Below are 20,668 nucleotides of genomic sequence, written 5' to 3' on the forward strand. Positions count from 1 at the left end.
CCTTGGTGTAGACCAAATACCCTACAGGAGAATTTAGAAGACCACGAATAAGAACTGGAGCTTCATAGCACCTCATGCCCTGCTCCTGGGCCAGGCAAGCACAGCCAAGCTGGGCTCACCTTCCCACTCCAGGTTGGATGTGTTCTGCATGATGTGGCTTCTCCCTGCTAGTCCCAGGGCACAGATCCTTGGCAGAGCTAGCTTGCCTTTTGGTGAGGAACTTGAAGAGGACAGGCAACAGTTACAGGTTTGAGTCATTTACATATCATTAACACAACATCATTAACAAACTGTGCAACAAGTCAGGAAAAGAAGTGTTCTCATTTTGAGTTCTTACAGAAATTCAGCCCTGTATTTGTTAACTGCAGGTGCGAGGGGTCTCAGGTTAGTGCAGAGAAGATGTGACCACACAGCTAGTCTTCATAACCACACATAACAAACATTTCATAACACCACATGAAGATAACCACATATATAAGCACATAATTCTTCATAACCATAATCTGGCTATTGTCAGAATGAAAGCTCAGATTCTCTCCCATAACAGAGATAACAGACAATCTAGCAAGTTTTGTTCTATCCATTGGTAAATCTTGGGTTACCACATCAAGCAGTCATCAATGGGTCCAAGACCTGAAACCAAACCCTCTATAGGGAGTTCTCAGATTTAAACCACATTCCCTGCAAACCATCAGTTCATCTCATGGCCCTGTTAACTGTTAAAGAATTCAGACAGAAGGGATGGGTATAAAAGAACGGTGCTGTATCGGGCTGTTGTATTCCAAAACACAAAGAGAGAGAACTATTCCTGACACAGTGCATATCTCTGCTCCTTCAGCATTTGTGTAATTATAGCAGAGTCTTTTGAACATTCAATGCATCCCGCAGAAAATGAGACATCCACATACTGTGGCTTAATGAAAAGAACTGAAGGAAATGTACCAAATTATTGGTTAACAAGCAGCTGCTTCATAAATGCTTTCTCCCATCTGTTTTCTCCTTCCTATATCAGCTCATTCAGCCTGATGCCTATAAAATGCTGAGCCCAATGTTTCAGGGCTTCTCTAAGCACTCCTGCCATTGGTCATGGTTGGCTCCAGCAGCCGAGTCCTGGGTTTGGTAGCTCCCACCACTGCACTCACCCTGGGCATGGTCAGGAAACAAACCTGCCAATGCAGGGTTGAGTTCTCCCATCTTTCTCTCCAGCTCCCTCATTTCCAAGGAGTCACTGAGTGATTAGATAGAGCTGCCTTAAGTAAATGCTGTATTTGCAAATGCCTCTCTCCAGCCTGGGAGAGTCCTTAGACTACAGCAGTGCTTTGCAGCACAGCCAAGCAGGTCCTGCTCTCCTGTGCAACCAGCAGGGGATTGCTGCTGGACTCAGTCAATGATCTGACCCAGTAAGACATATTCCTTTGCAGCTTTTTGAGCACCATGGATGTGGCATGTGCCACATGCCATGTGCTGAACAACCTGCCAGGGCAGCCCTCGTGCAGGAGCAGCTTGGCGGTGAGGACTCTGGGCCGAGGCTGTCTCAGAAACAAGCCAGCTCCACACCTGCTCCACTCTCCAAATTGTTGCTTGTCTCTTCTCACACCATCTACCTGCTGCCACACATGGTATTAAGCTCAACAAACATTGGCAAGGGCCAAGTTTGCTCAACCACAGGGGTGTCACAGGGATCAGTGGATGGTGGTTACGTTGGTAAAGCCTCTGCTGATGTCAGGAAGGCTCTTGAAAATCGCACCCAGACAGGCAGCACGCTGCCTAAGAAGGGGAAGATGCTTTTCTTTCCCAGCCATGCTTTACTTCTCACAGACCGAGCTACATCCTGTCCTGCTGATCCACCTTAATCTAACATAAGAGCAGACAATGGGAATCAAATCCCCCCAGCTCCCCAGGGAGCACGTGGGAGCAGGTGTTTGCAGTGAGAACCATCAGCCAGCTCCCGCACTCCCTGCTGCGGAGCTCAGCCCGGTAATCGGGGTAATATCCACACTAATTCCTTCCTAATTTGCCAAGATAACAAACGTGCGGAAGCAAACAGGTGTGGGTACTTGTTTGATTTGTTTTCCCCCTAGCAAAAGGAGTGATTATATTTCTCTTCATTCCAACTAGAGCTGCTACCATAAAATATTCAGCTCAAGCCATCCGGTTCCACATTATAATTACCTGCCAAAAATTGCTAACAGATCTGCTTCTGCCATCAACACGAAGCTGGCTAATCCTCTGGGAACGTCTTTTTAATTAAACACCTAATACAGCATGATAAACATTGAAAATATGCACTGCTCCTCTATCAAGAATGTGGCTTGATTTCTCAAGTGCACCTAATCAATTCAAGTGTAATATTTACTGTGGCAGCAAATCTTTAGGGCTTAATATTTCAGGTAAAGGTTGCTTTAGTTATTCTATTAAGAGAAGGAATGAGTGAGTGCAAATAAAACAGAATCCCAAGGATTGTTTACTCTACCCTTGGGTTTCCCTTCTCTGCTGCTCTCACTGACCAAGCATGTGGGTTTGAGGTGCTCAGCTCTGGATCTTGACTTTCCTGTCCTTATCTGGTTGATAGTTTTAAGTGATAATATTCACCTAATCTGTAGATGCACCTTCCACCCCTCACACAACATGTTGGGGGCTATGACAATCTCATATAAAGCACATTACCAGTCAGTAAGCTCTGGTTTTGTAGCACCCATCTCTTCTTTCCTTCAGTCCCTCTTTCACATCCATCTCGGTCTCACAAAGAGCCCATCCTGCTACAGCAGCCTCAATGTCACCAAAACACCCTTGTGGACCCTCTGTCACAATAAAAATTCTCATCTCTTTACCTGATAGGCTTGGAGTGCACTTTTCAACAGGTACAGCAGAAGACAGATGTAAATAATTTGACTGCAGTGGGTTTACTAAGGAAGTTGCTGCAAACTGTTGTTTGCCTTATGTAGAGATGCACGGAAGTGCAAGGGTACAGTGGCAACAGCATCACCCTCGGTGTCCAGGGGCCAGATGTGCTTCACCTCCCAAAGCAAGATGAGCCCAGTCCTAGAGAACTCCTCTCCGCAGGCATTCCTGGCAATATTGTTGAATCCAAAAGTCCCAGAAAGAAACCAGAGGTAAAGGATTTTAAGGATCAAACACCACAAAACCCACTGACAACAAAGAGAGTCACCACAATTAACACAGACCTGTAAGAACTGTTACATAAAAATCTTTGTTTCTGGTGAAGATCACAGCCCAGTGCTAAGTCATGAATTATTTAAAAGCCATGCAAGCCGATCAGGTCACCCCTACAGTGAGGATTTGAACAATTAGCAATGTTACAGAACCTCCCTGTGTTTCGAAGGCAATTCACCCAGTATAATAGAACCTCCTTTGGACTGAAGAGGATGAACAGCCTAGGCATACAGATCTGTGCTCCCTGGGAGGAGGCATGTTCATGGCTGCAAGCATGTTGCTGTTAATCTTAAGGCTCTGAGATAGATGGGGGCAGATTGACACTTGTGAAACCCAGCTCCTAGCCCACAGATGGACTTTTTCACACGCAAGATGATTTCCCAAAACACATTTTCCTGAGGTTTCATAATCAAGCTTTTAATGCACCTGGAGACAAGGAAGCAAATGAGGCTGAGCAATCCCTTTACTCCCAGCTACTCCAGAGCAACCTCCGCAGCGAGTGCTTTATGGAGTGTGGCAAAGGCAGGTGCCACAGGACGTAAGCAGCAGCTTACAGTGTACTGTCTGGAGCAGGATGCTTAGTTATAACGTTGCATCTACTCATGTAATAAGCAGGGTCTTTTTTCACTTCTCTGGAAGAATGAGTTGCAGATATGAATCAAGCAGTCAGGGAAACAAGGACATCTCCCCTCTGCCCATAGCTGAAGCCCCTTATTTCTCATTCAGTTCACAGGCGCACTCATGCATCTGTCACTGAAATCAATGAGACTTGAACTTATAGATCCCAGTGTAAATCTATGGATTGGAATGGCTCTGAAAAGGCATTAAAATACCGTAAGGCCAAGGGCTGAAAGTCTGTCTGAAATCACATTCACATGTTTTTCTGTAACCGCACCAAGTAGCAAACATAGCCAGTGTCCTCAAGCCAGGAAAAATGAAAGTACCCAATAAAACTTTAAAGAAAAATAAAATATATTATGCTGACATTTACATGCATTTCTTCTAATCCAGATTTCACCTTTTGCACAGCTTGTCCTAAGTGAGACCAAGTCAAGCTGGCCTGAAATCCAAAAGGCACTAGTGAATGCATTTGATAAAGACCACCTCAGCTCCTCAAATACAGCCTGTTCACAGATGCTAGAAGCTGAACACCAGAAAGCTTTGCAGAGGGGATTGTGCTCAAAAATGATATCTGACAAATAAATTTGCACCATTCTTAAAAATATGCAAGCAAAAACTTATCGAGAGTCTCTCCACACTGCCGCCCCCACAAGCTTGGTGGTTTGCAGAAGCCACAGCTACCAGCTTCATTTGGTACCAGCTCCTGGGTGTTATTGTTTGGAGGGCAAGGACTCAGCAACACATCCTCTGACTGCCAGGCTAACTCCTGCATTGCCCCGGGACTGCCCTTACTGTCACCTTGGTACTAGAGGAGGTCAGCATCATGGGCACGAGTGATCTTAGCAGTGTGAAGCTTTTCTTGATGTGCAAATACCTGGCACAGGGAGTGAGACAGGCACACCAGGCCACTTCATTCCTCCCATGCTGCAAGGAGGTGGCTCTATCATTCCACCTAAGAACAACATCAAGAAGGATTTAGCTGCTGTTTCTTGCTCCTTAGCTATAGATAACTTTACAAAACGCCGTAATGTCAAGCTCTGCTTTCCTGATGGCATTTTCCAAGGGCTATTAGTACAGCGTTAGATCTGTCTGGGCCTCTCCAAGGAGGTGAACCTGCAACACAGCAGCTTCCTTTCCACTTGCTTGTTCCACGTGGCTGACCCAAGCCTCACAGTCAGATATGAGCAGCAGTCATAACAATGGGCTGCCCAAAGGGTTACACTCACTGCTGCAACCCACCGAGCACTGCTCTCTCCTCCTAGTGCACACACATGGCTCTGGAAGTCAAGCCCTTCCACAGCCAGCTCTCATCCCTGTCCTGCTTTCAGCTGTAAGAGGGCAGGAGAAAAATAACTGTTACAGCTGAAACCAGGACAATCCCCACGTCTTCTCTATTGGTTACAGGTTTCTTTGGTCCATCTACCTGCGCATGGACTGCAATGTCTGCAGGACTTCAGAGCTACTGCCCACCTTTTTCAAGCCTCAGTGTCACCATCTCACAATGCAAAAGGAATAAGAATCATAATCTTTCCCCTTGGTGTTTGTCTTTAGGAAGAAGTACAGTCTTTTTCCCCAACACATTCACCCTGAATGGCAGCACCAGAGCTGAGCTGGTCCCAGGGGATGGCCAAAGAGCTCTGAGTTGGAGAAAGGCACAAGGCAAATAGTCAAAGGTACCCACTGCCCGTTGCACTGCAGTGACCCGCAGCAAGCATCAAACAGGCCCAAAGGTCCCAGAACATTTGTTAGAACCCTTTAGTTACTATTATCATTATCCATTTTCAAAAAAAAACCCATTTCAGCAGGTCTTTTATATACTTTTTTGTTGTAGTTAAATAAATCTGATGAATAAATGGATCTGCTTAAGTCAATATGGGACCAATCTATGGAGTGTGTAACATCATATCTTAACTGATGTTATCTAGGTTGATTTCATGAAACTAAGCCTGCACAACCTACCATTCTGGTTCCTAAGAAGGAACAAAATGAAGGAGCATTCTGCTTTAATCTGTGTAAGCAGAATCATGCTGTCTGCAGCTGATGCTGGCCAGGACTTTAGAGAGAAGCAGAATACCCGTTCAGCCGAGAAAATCACGCTAGCTAAGAACTGTAGTATTTAGTAGCAGAGATAGATGATCTACCAGTCCCCTATAAATCCAGACAAGCCTTTGTAATTCTTTTCATACAGGGAAAATGTATATGCAAATAAATCATTCATCAATTAACAAGAAAACTCACAAGAATTTAGGTCATGAATATAAACTTCCCTGCTCTCAACACACTGAAATCTCTATTTGGTTCCTTTTAAATTTCAGCAAAACAAAGGGATTGATATCTGTTTTTCCCATCCTATCAATTTCACTAATTTCAGTCCAATAAGAACTACGAAAAGGTTGCATGTGTCTCATGGCTAATGCAGACATCATCCTGTGTCTGCATTAGCCATGAGACACATCAACTGCTTCACGTGCCGTGGCAAATGCAGTGTGACTTCTGCTGATTGCTCCTCTGATGCTACAGCAGCTCATGCTGAACCAAAGCAATTCGTAACAACCAGGTGTTCACTGAGGGCAATAACAAAACCCCTCCAAAACCCAAAGGAGGCTTTCCTTTCTGTACTGGTGGTGCTTTTCAAGCTTTAATGGGAGCAGACTTTTGGCAGGAAAACATGAGGAAATATGGTTTTACCTGAGCCCTTCTGTGCAATTTGTATGTCTCAAGAAGCAGAACAGCCAGTGTCTGTGTGGGAACGAGGCCCACAGGAATAAAATATGAATTATTCACAAACTGATGTTCTTGGGTTTGGTCTGGGATCACGTACTGCCTTCTCCTGGTAAAATAAAACTGGCTTCTCTCCATTCAAACAATGACCAAGTATTTAAATCCTTTGTCAAAAGCAAAGCATCAGCAAACCAAACAAAACTAACCAACCAAACCAAAAAGCAGACAAGGGGGAACTCCACTGTAAACCTTTTTCTTCAGTCAATGTCTCAGCAAAGCTCAAGCAGCCCTGAAAGGCTCTGTGCAACGCATTCACCTCTTCCTGCTGCAAGAACTCACGCTCTCCAAATGAGCTGTGTGCAACGGAGCTCTGCTGCTGTCACTTAACTAGCCCTGGCCATGTTGTGAGAACAAGTTTGAAAATGAAATTTTCATCAAATTAAGGGGTAATTACAACGGGGATGAGGGGATAGGCCAGCCTGGGTCTGAGCAAGAGTAGGCAAGGGAAAAGAGCTGACAATTCCTAGCAAAGCAGCACTGATATCACTCTCAGGTGATCACTCTCAGCCTACCCTTACACCTAGAGATCAGGGCTATGCCTGCATGGCACAACTTGCAGACTGTGGCACAAATACAAGCATTACAAAATGAGCTCTGAATCTTGAAGCCGAACAGTCACACATCCATGGAAGCTGTTGTTGCGGATGTTAACCACACAGAAAATCAGGGCTCCTGCTCTGAGACACTGTACCTGGCTGGCTCCTGCCTTCCCTGTCTTCCTAAACCCACTTTGGATACCTTCCTACTGGCTCCACAAAGCTCTAGTATTCTATAGCTTTAAGAGAGATGGTTTCACTGTAAGGGGGTGTCTTCCCATCATACACAGCAGTTTCCTCGGACACTGAGGCCTGAGAGGTAGCAACCAGTCTGCTTCTGGTGCATCACAAATGTCATCCAACAGCTGACCCAATACAAAAGAGAATTCTTTATGTTTCCTGGTTGTCTGGGCCTTCTCAGTAAGCATTTTGCAGTGCTCATTGTGTGTCTTTCATCAACTTAGCATCTGAGGATGAAAGTTTCTTGCTACTCTGGCTTTTGTATTGACAAGAATTTTCATTAAATCAGCTTCAGTAAACAAAAAAACCCTTGCTTCTCCCTGCCACAACAAGCAAGAGAAAACAAGGTCCAATAAACCCCAAGCCACCACCACAAAGTCCCATATCTGAAATGTTATGGAAAGGGATTTGATGAACTCGCCTTTTTGCTGACCTCCCTTAGCTGAACGCTCTTGGGGTGCACATTTACAAATCAGGCTTTGGTCTCTGAACCAACAGAAATGTTGTGACTTCTCCCTGCCCCTGCCCTGCCCATGATTTGCAAAGGTGGTAACTCCCAATCAGTGCAACTCCTCAGTTCTTCCCAAGGTGATGGTTGCACATATGTGAATGTCAGTGTTCCATCTGTAGCCCAAGCCTGCTTTTAGGTTTTTTGGAAGAAGCTATAAGTATGGGGCACTGCAGAGATTTTGAACACCACTCTTTAATCAAGTGAAATATTAAAGCCGAAACTAATTGAGTGTCAGGCAGTAAACATCGGGGACACTGCCTTATCTAATTTGCTGTCATCTGCAGTAACCTCTGCTATTAATATTACCATGAAAAACTTGGTAATTTTACCATGTGAGGAATTTATGTAAACTTAGGCACTTAAAAGTTCCATTCACCGCTTCAGCACGGTCACTCAGGAACGTGTGCCAGCAGGAGTGATTGCTCCTCTTCCCTCCTCAGCCTCTGGTCTGAATATTGAAACCCCAACTACAGCACAGCAACCACTATGAAAATAACAACTCAAATGGCTGTGAAAGGTGTGTGGGCATCAGAGATTGGTGATAGGTATTCAGCAGAGCTCGAGCAACACGTGGTGGTCTATGTCCTTTCAGAAACAGCAACCCATCGCCAAATGTGGGATATGGACCTTCTATGGCTCCTGCTCAAAGTACGGACCCAAAGGACAGACAGACCAACTATTGACCTTCGTCTGATGAACAATTTACCTTTTTGGTTTGTATTAACAAAAGCAGTTAGAAGATGAACAGACCAAGGGGTTGTTAAACTCACACAATGTAGTGAATAGCTGCTTCCCTGGGGACATGCTCTCTGCTAGAGTCAGTCACTTGGTGTCACAAGGGTCACACAACTGGGGAAGAACAAGGAAGAGGCCAGGGATAATACAGTGGCACAGGAACAGCTAGTTCAAAGGAGGTCTCTCTGGCTACAGCCTCACAAGACAAAGCCCAGGTCTGACCCCGGCATGGCTGGCAGGGTCTCCCTTCACACAAGTGCAGTAAAACCACCTCACAGGGCACTGCAGGTATGGCTGCACAGCAGGTGAAGGTGCCCATCCCTCCCGTGGCTTTAGTATGGCAGCACTGATGAGGATAACAGCAACAGTAAGGACCCAGGCAACAGCATGTGCTTGCCAGAGCCTTCCAGGGGTTCCCCCAGAGCACACCCCCCTCTAATTCTCTGCTATACCTGGAGTCATGCTAACAAGCTTGTGCCTGCACACAGAATAACCTCTATTTGCCCTGCAGACATCCTGGTGGTGTTTCAAATCAGACATTTATGCCTTTGCCCCACACCTAAGTATTAAACTGTTCTGTATGTTCTGACATCTCCCTACAGTTAAACCTTCCTCCCTACAAAGTATGCTTTTCATTTGATCTATTTTAATCTTTCTATTCCTTATTGAATTCCCTGACCTAATAAGATAGCAGTACCTTAGAAAGCAGAACAGCAAATGGCAGCTAAATAATATTGCTATTTTACCAAGGAGAACTGAAACACAGAGGAAATACTTGAAGACAACAAGAAGAATGTCTAAGGCTGTCTCTGCACAGTCACATATTCCACATCAAACATCTTGGACAGCATGCCCCTTGCTGGGGGGCAGGAGGACATTCTCCTGGATCAGCTGCAACTAGCAGCATCCCCTACCAGCTTGAGCACTAGTACTGACAGATAGTACGTGATGGTCCTCAGTACTAACATAGCTGGTGTGGAGTTCGAATGAAGGATAGGATAGTTCAGTATTATTCAGCTGCTCTTGGATATAAGCCAATACAAATAACTCATTGCTTATCTCATGCCAAAACCACTGTGCACTAACCCTATCCTTATCTCAGTGATTACACAAGGCAAGAAAACCCCAGCAGAAACTCAGCTACAATTACTTGACATCTAAAGGCCCTTGCAAGTTGTACTTGATGCTCACTGTCCCCTTAATACCTTTTGTGATTATTAGCTACAGTCCTTGATTTGTTGCTGCTACTCAGACTAATAAATAGCACAAAGTATTTTATCCCTTCAGCCAGAGCTGGAAACCGCTCAGACGTAGTTTTAAGAGATCAGAGGTACCTTGCAGAGTGCAAAGCACCGAGCTGCTGAAAGAAGAGTTGCTGGGAGGGAGGGCGAGCCCCAGCAGTGCCAGGCAGCCGTTAACCCTGCTGATGCCCACAACACAGCTCAGCTTCCACTGCCAACTCCAAAGTTTGTGTTTTATTGACAAGCTTGGGCCCTGCTAAAACCAATACAGAGTCTAACCACAAGTCCAGGAAGACCTCAGTTTTAGGCGAATCAAATGCCAAACCCTCTTACATGGCATGCAACAAGATGGTCACCAAGTTCTCAAACCTGGCTGGACATCACTGCCTACATGTAACAAAGCACAAAGCCCACCATAGATTAAGAGACATGTAGAAAGAGATGTTTAAGAACCATCTGCTGTGCTTCAACACATTTTTAAATCCAATATTTTTGGATTTTTTTTTTATTATCTTTGTTAAACAATTTGGATTCATGACAAATTTTGAAATACAGAGATGTTGTCTGCAGAGATGCCATCAGTAAAGCTCATGCAATTCCTGGTATTGGGCCTGGCTGTGGGTAACTGTAAAAGTTAAAGGACAGGCTCTAAAGACTTAAATATGAACAAATTATTTATGAATCAGCTTGCCATCTTAAGCCTCAGGAAGTCCTTTATTAGTGCAGGTGAGCCCAGCCACTCTGCACAGCTGCCTGGGAACAGATAACTGAGATTAACTGAGATCTGTATTCAAAAGAGTTTGACAGACTTTCGTAACACTGTACAGTGAATGGTTTCTGTGCATCCTAGCAGGCACACCTGGTACTCCCTTCTTGCTTTCTCAATAATTGCTATATGCATTAATTGGATTCAATCCTTTCTGTGATATGCAATGCACTTATCTTGCTGTGGGTATTTGTGACTCAGGCTGCCATTCTGTAGCACATTCTGTAAAGCTGTCATCAATACAGGATTTAGGTAGAGGGTGAGATGCTGGCAGGGGGGCTGTGACTTGAGCAAGCCCAGGGAAGGGCAGCATTGGACCCTCTCAGTGTTTTACATTCTCTTCTGCAGAAAATATCAAACAGGATTTCACTGGAGGAAGGACAATTATTTTTCAGGTACCACATGAAAGAAATACCAATCTGTTCTGCACTAGATTATGTGGGACAATATGCAATACATTGCTAGCAAGTTATGACATTGATTCATTCCTTGTATGGAATTTGTTCACAGTAATGAATGAATTACTTGTCCCTCAAAGGCCCCAGGCTTTTCTCTCACCTTTATTGATTAATGGTTTATAACTTTGAAACTACCTGCAAAAAGTGATTAATGTGACTTACTTTCTAGTCTTAAAAACAGTGTAAGCAATTAGGGTTCCTACAGTAAGCCCCTGCCTAGCAGGGAATGAAACTGCTGGAACTGGGTAGCATTACCTCAGCCATTAGCCTATATTTCAGCACAGAAAACAGTAAAAGGGTGCATTGACACTAAACTGAAGCACATTCATCTCTCCAAAATCACTCTGTAAAACATGGAGGATGGACTAGGAAGAATTAATGGCTACTACAAAATCTTTCAATAATCTTTAGAAGTGGTGCATGGAAATAACTGGGAAAGTGGGATTCTTCATCAAAAGCAATGGCATAATTCTTGGCTTCTGCAAGACAAGCAAAGAATTAATAAAAACTTGTTGGGGTGGGAGGACAAAGAAAGGTGAGCTGAGCAAGACTTAAAGAGGTGCACAATGTAGCTGCAAAGGTAAAGATGAGGTTGAAGGAGGCACCTTGAAGTAGGTGAACAGCACTCTTGAATAAAACAGTGTAGTTCATTGGGTTGCAGTCTGTAACAGAGATCTGTGTAACCCATTCCTTCACCTAAGCTCTGCACCATAAAGAAGTGGCAACAAATGTCCAACCAACTCATAGGGACCTGCACGGCAAAGCCGGCAGCTACTGGAAGCACCTGGATGAAGGCAGAGGAAGGGAGGGCGGACAGAAAACCAGCCCTGAGATAAACGTGCTCATTCCTGGAGCCCTTTAAAAGCCTGAAAATGGAAACGAAGTTGCTAAGAGGTGCTAAAATGGTTCACCCTAAAGCTGCTTCATTTGCCCTCATTTGCAGAAGGGCAACAACCTACAGACATTTCACATATTCAGCAGGCACAGTGACATTGCTGTACACTCTGCTGTAGGTTAGGAAATAACAGCTTGCATCTAGGTAACATTTTCAAATATGATTAACTTCAAGGACTATATGCTGCAACTGAAGAGTGATCATTTCTTACGCACTCCTGAACAGGGCTGGTTTTCCATTTTTCATCAATGGAGAAGGCAGAAAAATTTGTTTTGCTGCCCAGGATTCCAAAATGACTTTAGAAAAAAAGCAATACATTTGTAGAGCAATAGCAATTAGCTGCATAGTCATTTCCACTCCTAATTGCAGGTAATTAGGATGACAGTGGTCTCTGAACAACAGTGCTCGTGATTAAGAGGAAGGAGTGAGAGCAGCACAATGAAAGCAGTGCACACTCCCCTCTACTAGTAAGTTTCTCTCATGTGAGTTCTAACCCCCATGTCAGCTTTCAAACTCCATTACTCCACCTCAAGTGAGGACTGAAAGCATTCGATATGGACACCAAACTTTAAAGCTGCCCCAAAGCCTGGTTGGTCTGTGTTCCCCTAGGGGACCCAAAGCCCTGGGCACTTGGGGAGCTGATTCCAGCCTGGAGCTGGAGGACTTCTGCCAGGGTTTCAGTCATGGGCTGTTCCTCTCCGTCTTGCAGATGCTTGTTAATGCAAATGCTTTCTAATAACATCCTAGATGTGGTTAGGGACGGGTTGCCAACCGTTTACACTGTGCTTAGGGAGTGGATATCAAGTTGGTGCCCTGGAAGCCCTGAACCTGTGCTGCACGGAGCTTGTAATGCTACTGAGACAACCCCCAAGGGAAGAGTGGCAGTCTCGATGAAATTCTCCAGAAAACCCTGTGGAAGTCGGGGAAGCCCAGCTGCACACTGTGAGTGTGTTGAAGCGCTGGTACTTTATCCGCCCTCTCTGCACACACACATTGTCAGAGCAGGGCTGCAGAGCTGAGCGCCTCCCAAGACCGAGCACAGAAAACAAAGGGTTTAAGCGGAAAGAAGATATGGAAAAATGATCTCTTTATGGACAATACTGAACTGGAGAGGACGTTCTGATAGAGGTTGCAGTTACACTGGAAACGTTTCACCAAGACACTGTGTTAACTCCACTCTCAAGGAAATCTGTTGATTCAACAGCAGCAGACAAGCAGCAGCACAGTGCCAGACACACGGGGTGTCCCATAGCGCAGAGCCTTTCCTTCTCACTGACAGCAGCAAAAAGTTGGTGTAAGCAGGTGCTCTCCGTAAGTTCAGTTTGACAATGTGTCTGACTGTCCCAGGGGCTGCACTCCCCATAGGTTTCCCTGTGCTCTCAGTTACAGAACCACAAAGCATTCCAAAGAGTAGGAGAAGAGGACAGGATCACTTGGCAAGAAGCACTCAGGCACGCCAGGAGCCTTCCAGGGTTTCCTCCTGCAAAGCTTGCCCAGCTGGGCCAGACAGATGTAGCACTGCTTTGTAGACCCTCTGGAGAAGATAACCCAGCTGCGGCTGGTGTATGCCAGAAGCACAAGAACTGGGCTTGGATTTTGTCCAGCCAAAGCCCTCAGGAAACATGGGATGGGGTGAACACTCCGTAAAATGCTTCCATGGGTACCAGGACCTCTCTGCCCTTTCTCGTCTCAGAAATCAGATCACCTCAGTGCTGCTTCTTGTCCTCTAAAGTTATGCACCTACAGGAACACCATTTTTTGGATTTTTATTCATTCTGCTTATGAATTGTCACTCATTGAATAAAAATACATCTCCCAGGCTCTGTATGTGCCAGGAGAAGGAGGGCTATTGCCCCAGGGCCTCTCCTATAATAAACTTGCATTGTGATACAGTTTAAAAACACTAACAACCAAAAAATTCAATCCCGTGCCTGTAGCAAATAAAAGTTGTAGCCAACCCTTACAGATGACATAAAAGAATAACGTAACCATCGTGGATCCAGAGTACACTGCAAGACACTGCTCAGAACAGCAAGAGTTTTGTTGATCTTTATTTCAATGAAAGTAAGTGCAAGCATACAACACAGCAAACCATCTCCCTGCAACAAACAGCCTTATTTCCTTTGCGCTCTACATATGGCAGAAAAATTGTAATTCTAAATGGATTTCCGTGACAGGTATTTCCAAATCCTCGCGGGGAGCATTAGTCATTAGCGCAGTTAACTTCCTTACACCAACATGAATAAATCCCACTGTGTCCCTGGCAAAACTATGTGGAGGAAAATTCTCATCCAAATGGAAACATTTAGCAGTTTTGCATTCAGTCAAGAAATGGCAACCTGAAATCTCACTTCCCGCACTGGTATGTGGGGCTTGCTGCAGTATGTGCTCTTTTCAAGACATCTAAGATTATTTACCAAAACCATGAGATGCTAGGTTAGAAAAATGTTTTCCTGAGGCCCAGACCTTTGTGCCTCACCAGGCAGTAACCACATCCATTTTGCTGGTTTAGGAGCTACTACATTACTAGGAAAAGTTACGAATCCAAGTCTGATGAAGTCTGCAGCATCACCCTCCACATGTAGAAATCCCACGGACTGACACATTTCGAGTCACTGCAGTTGAGGCAGCAAATAAAGAAGGCTGGAGCACACCTTATAGTGGAGGTAATAAGGTTGCAGACATTAAAGACAAATGGAAGAGCCAAGTTGAAAGTCAAAGTGTCAAGCAGAAGGACGTGTTGGAGAATTACTGCTTGTGCACAGGAGGACTTGCTTCTTTGTCTGGTGTTGTGTTGCTGATGAAGGCAGCTTGGAGCACTGTGTGGGTGCTGAGGCCCTGGCACAGGGTGCCCAGAGAAGCTGTGGTTGCCCCATCCCTGGCAGTGCTCAAGGCCAGGTTGGACAGAGGGGCTTGGAGCAAGCTGCTCTAGTGAAAGGTGTCCCTGCCAGTGGCAGGGAGCTGGCACTGGATGAGCTTTAAGGTCTCTTCCAACCCAAACCAGGCTGAAGTTTGGCACACAGAAATGGCAAGAAAAATCCGTTATCTGAGCCTAACATATCACATCTACAAGGTGTTTCTAGTTTCAAACGTGTGCTTGTGATGAAATGACTTCCCGCTTTGATAAAGCAGTTGCTAAGTAAGAAAGCAAGCAAGCCAGTGGTCTAAACAGCTGCAGAATCACATAGCACTAAGTGATAAGCATGGTACTGAGCAGAAACTACATAAACCCATTAGTAGTGTTCAATACAAATAAAAAAGGCCCTCTGTTGTACTAAAATCGCATGCCTAACTGAGTTTACTTTTTTATTTTTAAAGATACCCAGGTCAAGTTGTGGTTCCTCCCCCCCCCCCCCCCAAAAAAGAAGCCTCTCAAAGCTTACACACCTTCATGTTGTTTTGTAGCTCTTATTGCTTGGAAATTGAAGTCTGTGACTTCAGTTACAACCTGAATACCCAACCCAGCTGAACTGTGCCAAATTTAGGATGATTCCAGTCAAACAGATAATACTCAACAGCCTCCTGAAAGAATGATTTTGCTACACACATGCAAGGGAGCCGCCTGCCACTCCAGCATACAACCCTGCAGTTCTATTAGTAGCTGCTGCAGTTACTAATGAGGTCCTAAGCAAGGCATCCTACCTTACATTTGCAATGACAGAGAGAAATGGGTTTGAATTGAATCACTAGTTCCTCAGGAGCTCTAAAATAGAGTTCCTCTGTATTGGTCACAAAGGAAGGATCCTGAAGCCTAATGCTAGACACAGCTCTAAAGAGAGGGAAGGAAAAGCAATGGTGACATTAAGCAGCAAGGACAGAAGCTACCTCAGGGACAAGGAGATGCATTTCCATACTTACTAACCACTGGTAACACAGAGTGGGGACGCAGACATAGTCTATCACATCAGTTTTTTGTTTGGGATTAATTTTTCCTGTTTTGCCCATCAAAAATGTAGGCATTGAGTCTAAAGAGCAGCCAGTGAAGAGCAGTAAGCAATTTATCACGTTTTCTCTTTGATGGACAGATTTTCATTTGGAGAGATGGATCACTCCCCATTGACTGTAACTGGGCCTTAGAGTAAGAGCTCATCTCAACACCTACCTTTCAGCCAGCTGGAGGTAGGGGAAATGAATCATATTGTGGGTACTCATACAAATACTACAGAGATAAAAAAGGAAAAGGAGCCAAATGGCTGCCACTCAGAGGAAATAATCATTTGGGGGCTGCTGCAGCTGCACACTTTAAGTTCAAGTGATAGACACTTGTCTGAAATTAGTACCTAACATTAAAATGCAAGCTAGAATGGGTAATACCTCCCAGCTGCTACTGACAGTAAGAGTTTGGACTGGAAGGGTTAACTCTGTATAAAGCCATGTTCAGGTGGGGTAAGGAGATCAGAAAGCCCTCAGGTCTATGTTTAAAGGACACTTACTATTAGACAAGAAAAGACATGTCACAGGGATGGGTGCAGGCAATTGCACCAGCACTTTGTATTTTGTGCTTCCCAAGGGAGATCAATTCCCAAGCTTCCTGGCATGTCACTGGCAAAGCAGCCCTGGGAAGTGCTGGTGGTGGCAAGCCCTGCTCTGGGGGAAGCAGGGCCAGGTAGAGCACCCCAACTTCCACCCGCTGGGCTATAAAGATGGCACCTGGAAAGGGTCATCTGCTCACATTTCACCATTCTAATATGTAACAATGAGCTGCTATGAAGACGTATGAAAGGGATGTAAAAAAAACATGACAAACAAAAACCACTAAAAACCCCAGTAACACTGAATCAAACTGACCACTACTTGGGTAATGGAAATTAGGCCCAATTAGCATTCAAAATACTAGGAAAAAGGTCTATTTTATCCACTGGAATTATTAGAACTAATGCATTAATGCAGAACTCTAAATACATCCACAGAAAATCCATGAACTCCTGCTTTACCACACAGGCTCTGTCCCTCTTTGCCAAGTTCTCCAGTTTTGGCCAGTGAAGCATAACCAAAAGCACAGAGTAGCTTTCCCTTCTGTGTCCTCCAGTCTCTTTCTCCTGTACAAGCTCCATCTCACGGGCTTTTCGTGCTTAGGAAGGCTCTTAAGAAATGGAGACTCACTCCCTCTCCTCTCCCAGGGAACAAACCGAAGGACAGAGCAAGGGCTGTTGCAGCTGACCTAGTCCACAGCCTTTACTTGCTACTGGTGATATTTCATCATTGGAACTTTGAAAGAAACCATCTAGTCTCCAGTTTACTGTATGATGTCCTCTCTTGCTGCTCCTCCAGATTGTCAAAAACAGAAGGGTAAGAACTGTTCTGGGTCATCCAAAAAGCCAACCGCGGAACCAAACCTTTCTTCATAATGAGAATGGCACTGAGCAGGGTAGGCAGGAGGCAGCTGACGGCTGGTGTCAAGCACAGAAGACAAACTGTCTTATTGCTGTCAGTCTATGTAGCACAGATGATCTATTACTTAGTGGTTCAAACAGCATCTCAGTACCAAGCAATTGAACAAGAAAGGCTTCACGGCCCCCATACCGACTTTAAAGAAATGAAGATGCAAAACACATTTCAGTAAGGGAAAAATCCTGATTTTAGATTGAAATTTGTTTCTGATAAAGTATTTTCAACTCCTTATCTATTGTGATGTGGCCTTTGAGTTCTGCATTGATGAGTAGCAACTAAGGCACACGAGAAATAACTAAAGAGTTCACAGAAAGTCAACTTGGCAGACTATGTTTTCTTTAGTAATTATACAACACACAAAACTCCAGGAATTTAAAAGCAGCAGCATCCTCTCTTGCAGTTCTATGCAACTGCTCAGCCCCCAAACCCAAGTCATTAAAATGACAACTCAAATAGGATTAAATAGGATTCCCATGTCTGTTCTGCACTGATTACAAGCTCACTCCATCACTCCCAGGGCATTTTACTGATTGACAGCATTCAAAATAAGGGATGTTTAGAACTGACCTAATTCTCCTTGTTGACATACCTGTTATGACATTGCTTCATTACCACCCAACCTATTTTTAACCCATTTGGACAGAGTAACGATATGTATCAGGAAAGAGAGATTGTACTATAAGAAGCAAAGTATGGCAGCTTCACCCACAGCTCACTTTGAGAACATAACCCCCAGTTACCTATGGGAAACAACTTTGCAAGCCAAGGCCAGGTTATGCCATCTCTACCAGCAATGACAAACAGGCCCCGGAGCAGAGATATGACACATCTTATCTAAACATGGGGGATGCAAGGGCCTGTGCAACAATGTGCCCGAGCCCTGGCAATCACAGGTCAAGCCAGTGACCAGAAGCAGCTAATCCCATCAGTTTATAGCTTTCCCACAATGAAACCTCCACACTAGTTACTGCTAATAGGGTGAGTTCTGGCATTCCGGGTGACTGTAACATTTATTAACCAGTCTGGAACAGGGCAAGTATCCGGAAAGTCCTTGCTGCTGTTTCTTTGTTCAGAACCTCTCTGTGGCTTGAATGGATTCTTTTTATTGCCATTGACCTCTGAATATTTTCTACGTAACACAAAAGTTTTAAACTCTTGATTAGCAGCACAGGATGCCTGAAACATTTCTTTATCCAGTTTTGTGGCCAGTGTTTATTATGGATTAAAATGTTCTTCTTGAAAATGCCTTAAAATATTTCCTCAAACTTTCTTCAGTCTCCTGGGAGCACCACTTACATGGTCACATTGAACTTCAATTCACCTGAAGTTCTTATCTGCTTGGGTTTCTCCATTTCTATGAGCAAAAACTGGTTTCAAACTGCCAGAGGGGAGACTGAGATGAGCTCTTAGGCAGAAGCTCTTCCCTGTGAGGGTGCTGAGGCGCTGGCACAGGGTGCCCAGAGAAGCTGTGGCTGCCCCATCCCTGGCAGTGTTCAAGGCCAGGTTGGACACAGGGCTTGGAGCAAGCTGCTCTAGTGGAAAGTATCCCTGCCCATGGCAGGGGCTGGAGCTGGAGGAACTTTAAGGTCCCTTCCAACACAAACCAATCTGGGATACTGAAAAAACCTCAACATTCTGCTGCCTCTTGGCCCCACATGGGGCCATGAACCCCGAGGTACTCAGTGTGGCTTCTCACTCGTGACTATTTGCCATAAATACAGAAGCGTAACTTTTGCACATCAGCTTTACTCCTGAAGTGAATGGCTGATTTAACTTTGCTGAGTCTCCCTGACCCCAGGGTTGCCCCACACCTTGAGCTAAGGCACAACCACATGCCCATAAAGCTCAGCCTGCTTTCCAGCTGAGATTTTCCAAAACTCCAGCCTGCAGATGGAATGTTGTGTCATCTACCAGACTTGCAAGCCATCTTGTTGATGTGGGACAGTGTTTGAATGTGACCACTTCTGAACCTCATCTCACAGGGCATGGGTGATGTGGGGACAAGTGGCTTGCCATAGCCTGTTTCTTCACTGTGCACCTGGTGATACCAGGATGCTTAAGCAGCCCTGCAGGAACATAATAGAAGAAATTATAAAGATGGGATCTGTTAAAATATGCAAAACACCACCAATACTGAACAACTGCAGAAGCGTTACCACAGATAGTGGGGTAAAAGAGTTCTTGATAACTTAGTAGGCTCTGAAATTAAATACAGTGACTAAGAAAGTGCTTGGAGATCTGCAAATGGAAGAGCTATCTTTCTTCACCTAAACAAACCTGGGAGGTTCTACACATACCCTCAAGCTAGGGAATGATCACCCTTTCAAACTCAACCCAAAGGATATTTTTGGGTTAATCCCACAGCTTTCTGTTACCATACAGTGTACTAACATCAGATTCATACAGGATCCTACTTAACAGTTCTTTCTCTTTTTTTTTAAAGTCAGGTCTTTGCAGAAGGTTTTCTGGTGTCAACAGCTTTCTTTACAGTTACTAGAGCACAAGAGCATATGCTGACTTTTGAGGGATGCATTCTGAAAAGATGGAGCCACAGGGAAGCCCAAGGGTAACACAGGTGCAGAAAAAGACCTGGTTTGCTGCTTTCGTTAGGCATCAGCTCTGGAGAATGAGAGACTTTGAGAGCTTTGCATAAAAGGCTTAGGGCCACCAGAAATTTGAAACATTCCATAAAAGCCTTCTGTTTTCACCAGGGTAAAAGTGACAGGGAAGATGCTCAACAACGAGGTGAATAGTTTGCATTCGGGCTCCTTTCTCTTGAGGGGATGAGAGTGGTGAGTGTCTGAATAGCTTTAGGGAACTATCGGGAGGTACTTTCCCAGATGTTAAGCTTTGATGCTACCATAACAATGACACCAGAGCTGAGATTAGGCCAGTCTCTAGTATTTTATTCTGAGCATGCCTATAGACTGACTTCTTTCCTAAGCTCACAGGTTGCTCATCATCTTTGTGCTACTACTAACTGACCTAGTATAAATGTATCCTTCAGCATCACTTATTTTTCCCTAAGCAGGAGTCACAGTGTACATCAGTAGGCAATAGAAAGATGCCTGTAGTAGTCATTGCTGAATACCTTACTCCCAAATAGTCCTCATACTTGTCCTTACTGTTAGGAGTTAACCTCATGCTTTCTGAGCCACCCTATTCTATTTTAGAGAGAAGAAAACAGAGTGTATTATGAGCCAAATTTTAAACGTATTTGGGTACCTGAAAAGGCAGATAGGCACCTGCTTGGATTTGAAGACATGCCAGAGCTGGTTAGGTGCCCAAATGAGATAAAAGGTACCTTAAACTGCTTAAA

At 44.6% G+C, this 20,668-nt stretch overlaps 1 protein-coding gene across 6 annotated transcripts in view; it reads right to left on the minus strand.

Moving 5' to 3' along the window:
* KCNIP1 (potassium voltage-gated channel interacting protein 1) overlaps positions 1 to 20,668 on the minus strand; it is a 398,295-nt gene that overhangs the window by 208,793 nt on the left and 168,834 nt on the right. Inside the window, exon 2 of one of the 6 annotated variants that reach the window (XM_057415104.1) lies at positions 8,634 to 8,712. The exons of 4 other annotated variants lie outside the window; for them this stretch is intronic. In XM_057415104.1, coding sequence (XP_057271087.1) covers positions 8,634 to 8,667 — 34 coding nt within the window. In that variant the 5' untranslated portion in view covers positions 8,668 to 8,712. Of the gene's footprint in view, positions 1 to 8,633; positions 8,713 to 20,668 lie in introns of those variants that run through there. One more of the 6 variants, XM_057415105.1, reaches the window with a different exon arrangement.

The sequence above is a fragment of the Pezoporus wallicus genome, unplaced genomic scaffold (genome assembly GCF_028554395.1).
Source record: "Pezoporus wallicus isolate ANWC-B61680 ecotype Strahan unplaced genomic scaffold, APGP_CSIRO_Pwel_v1 contig_4161, whole genome shotgun sequence".
In the NCBI taxonomy this organism is placed as follows: Eukaryota; Metazoa; Chordata; class Aves; order Psittaciformes; family Psittacidae; genus Pezoporus; species Pezoporus wallicus.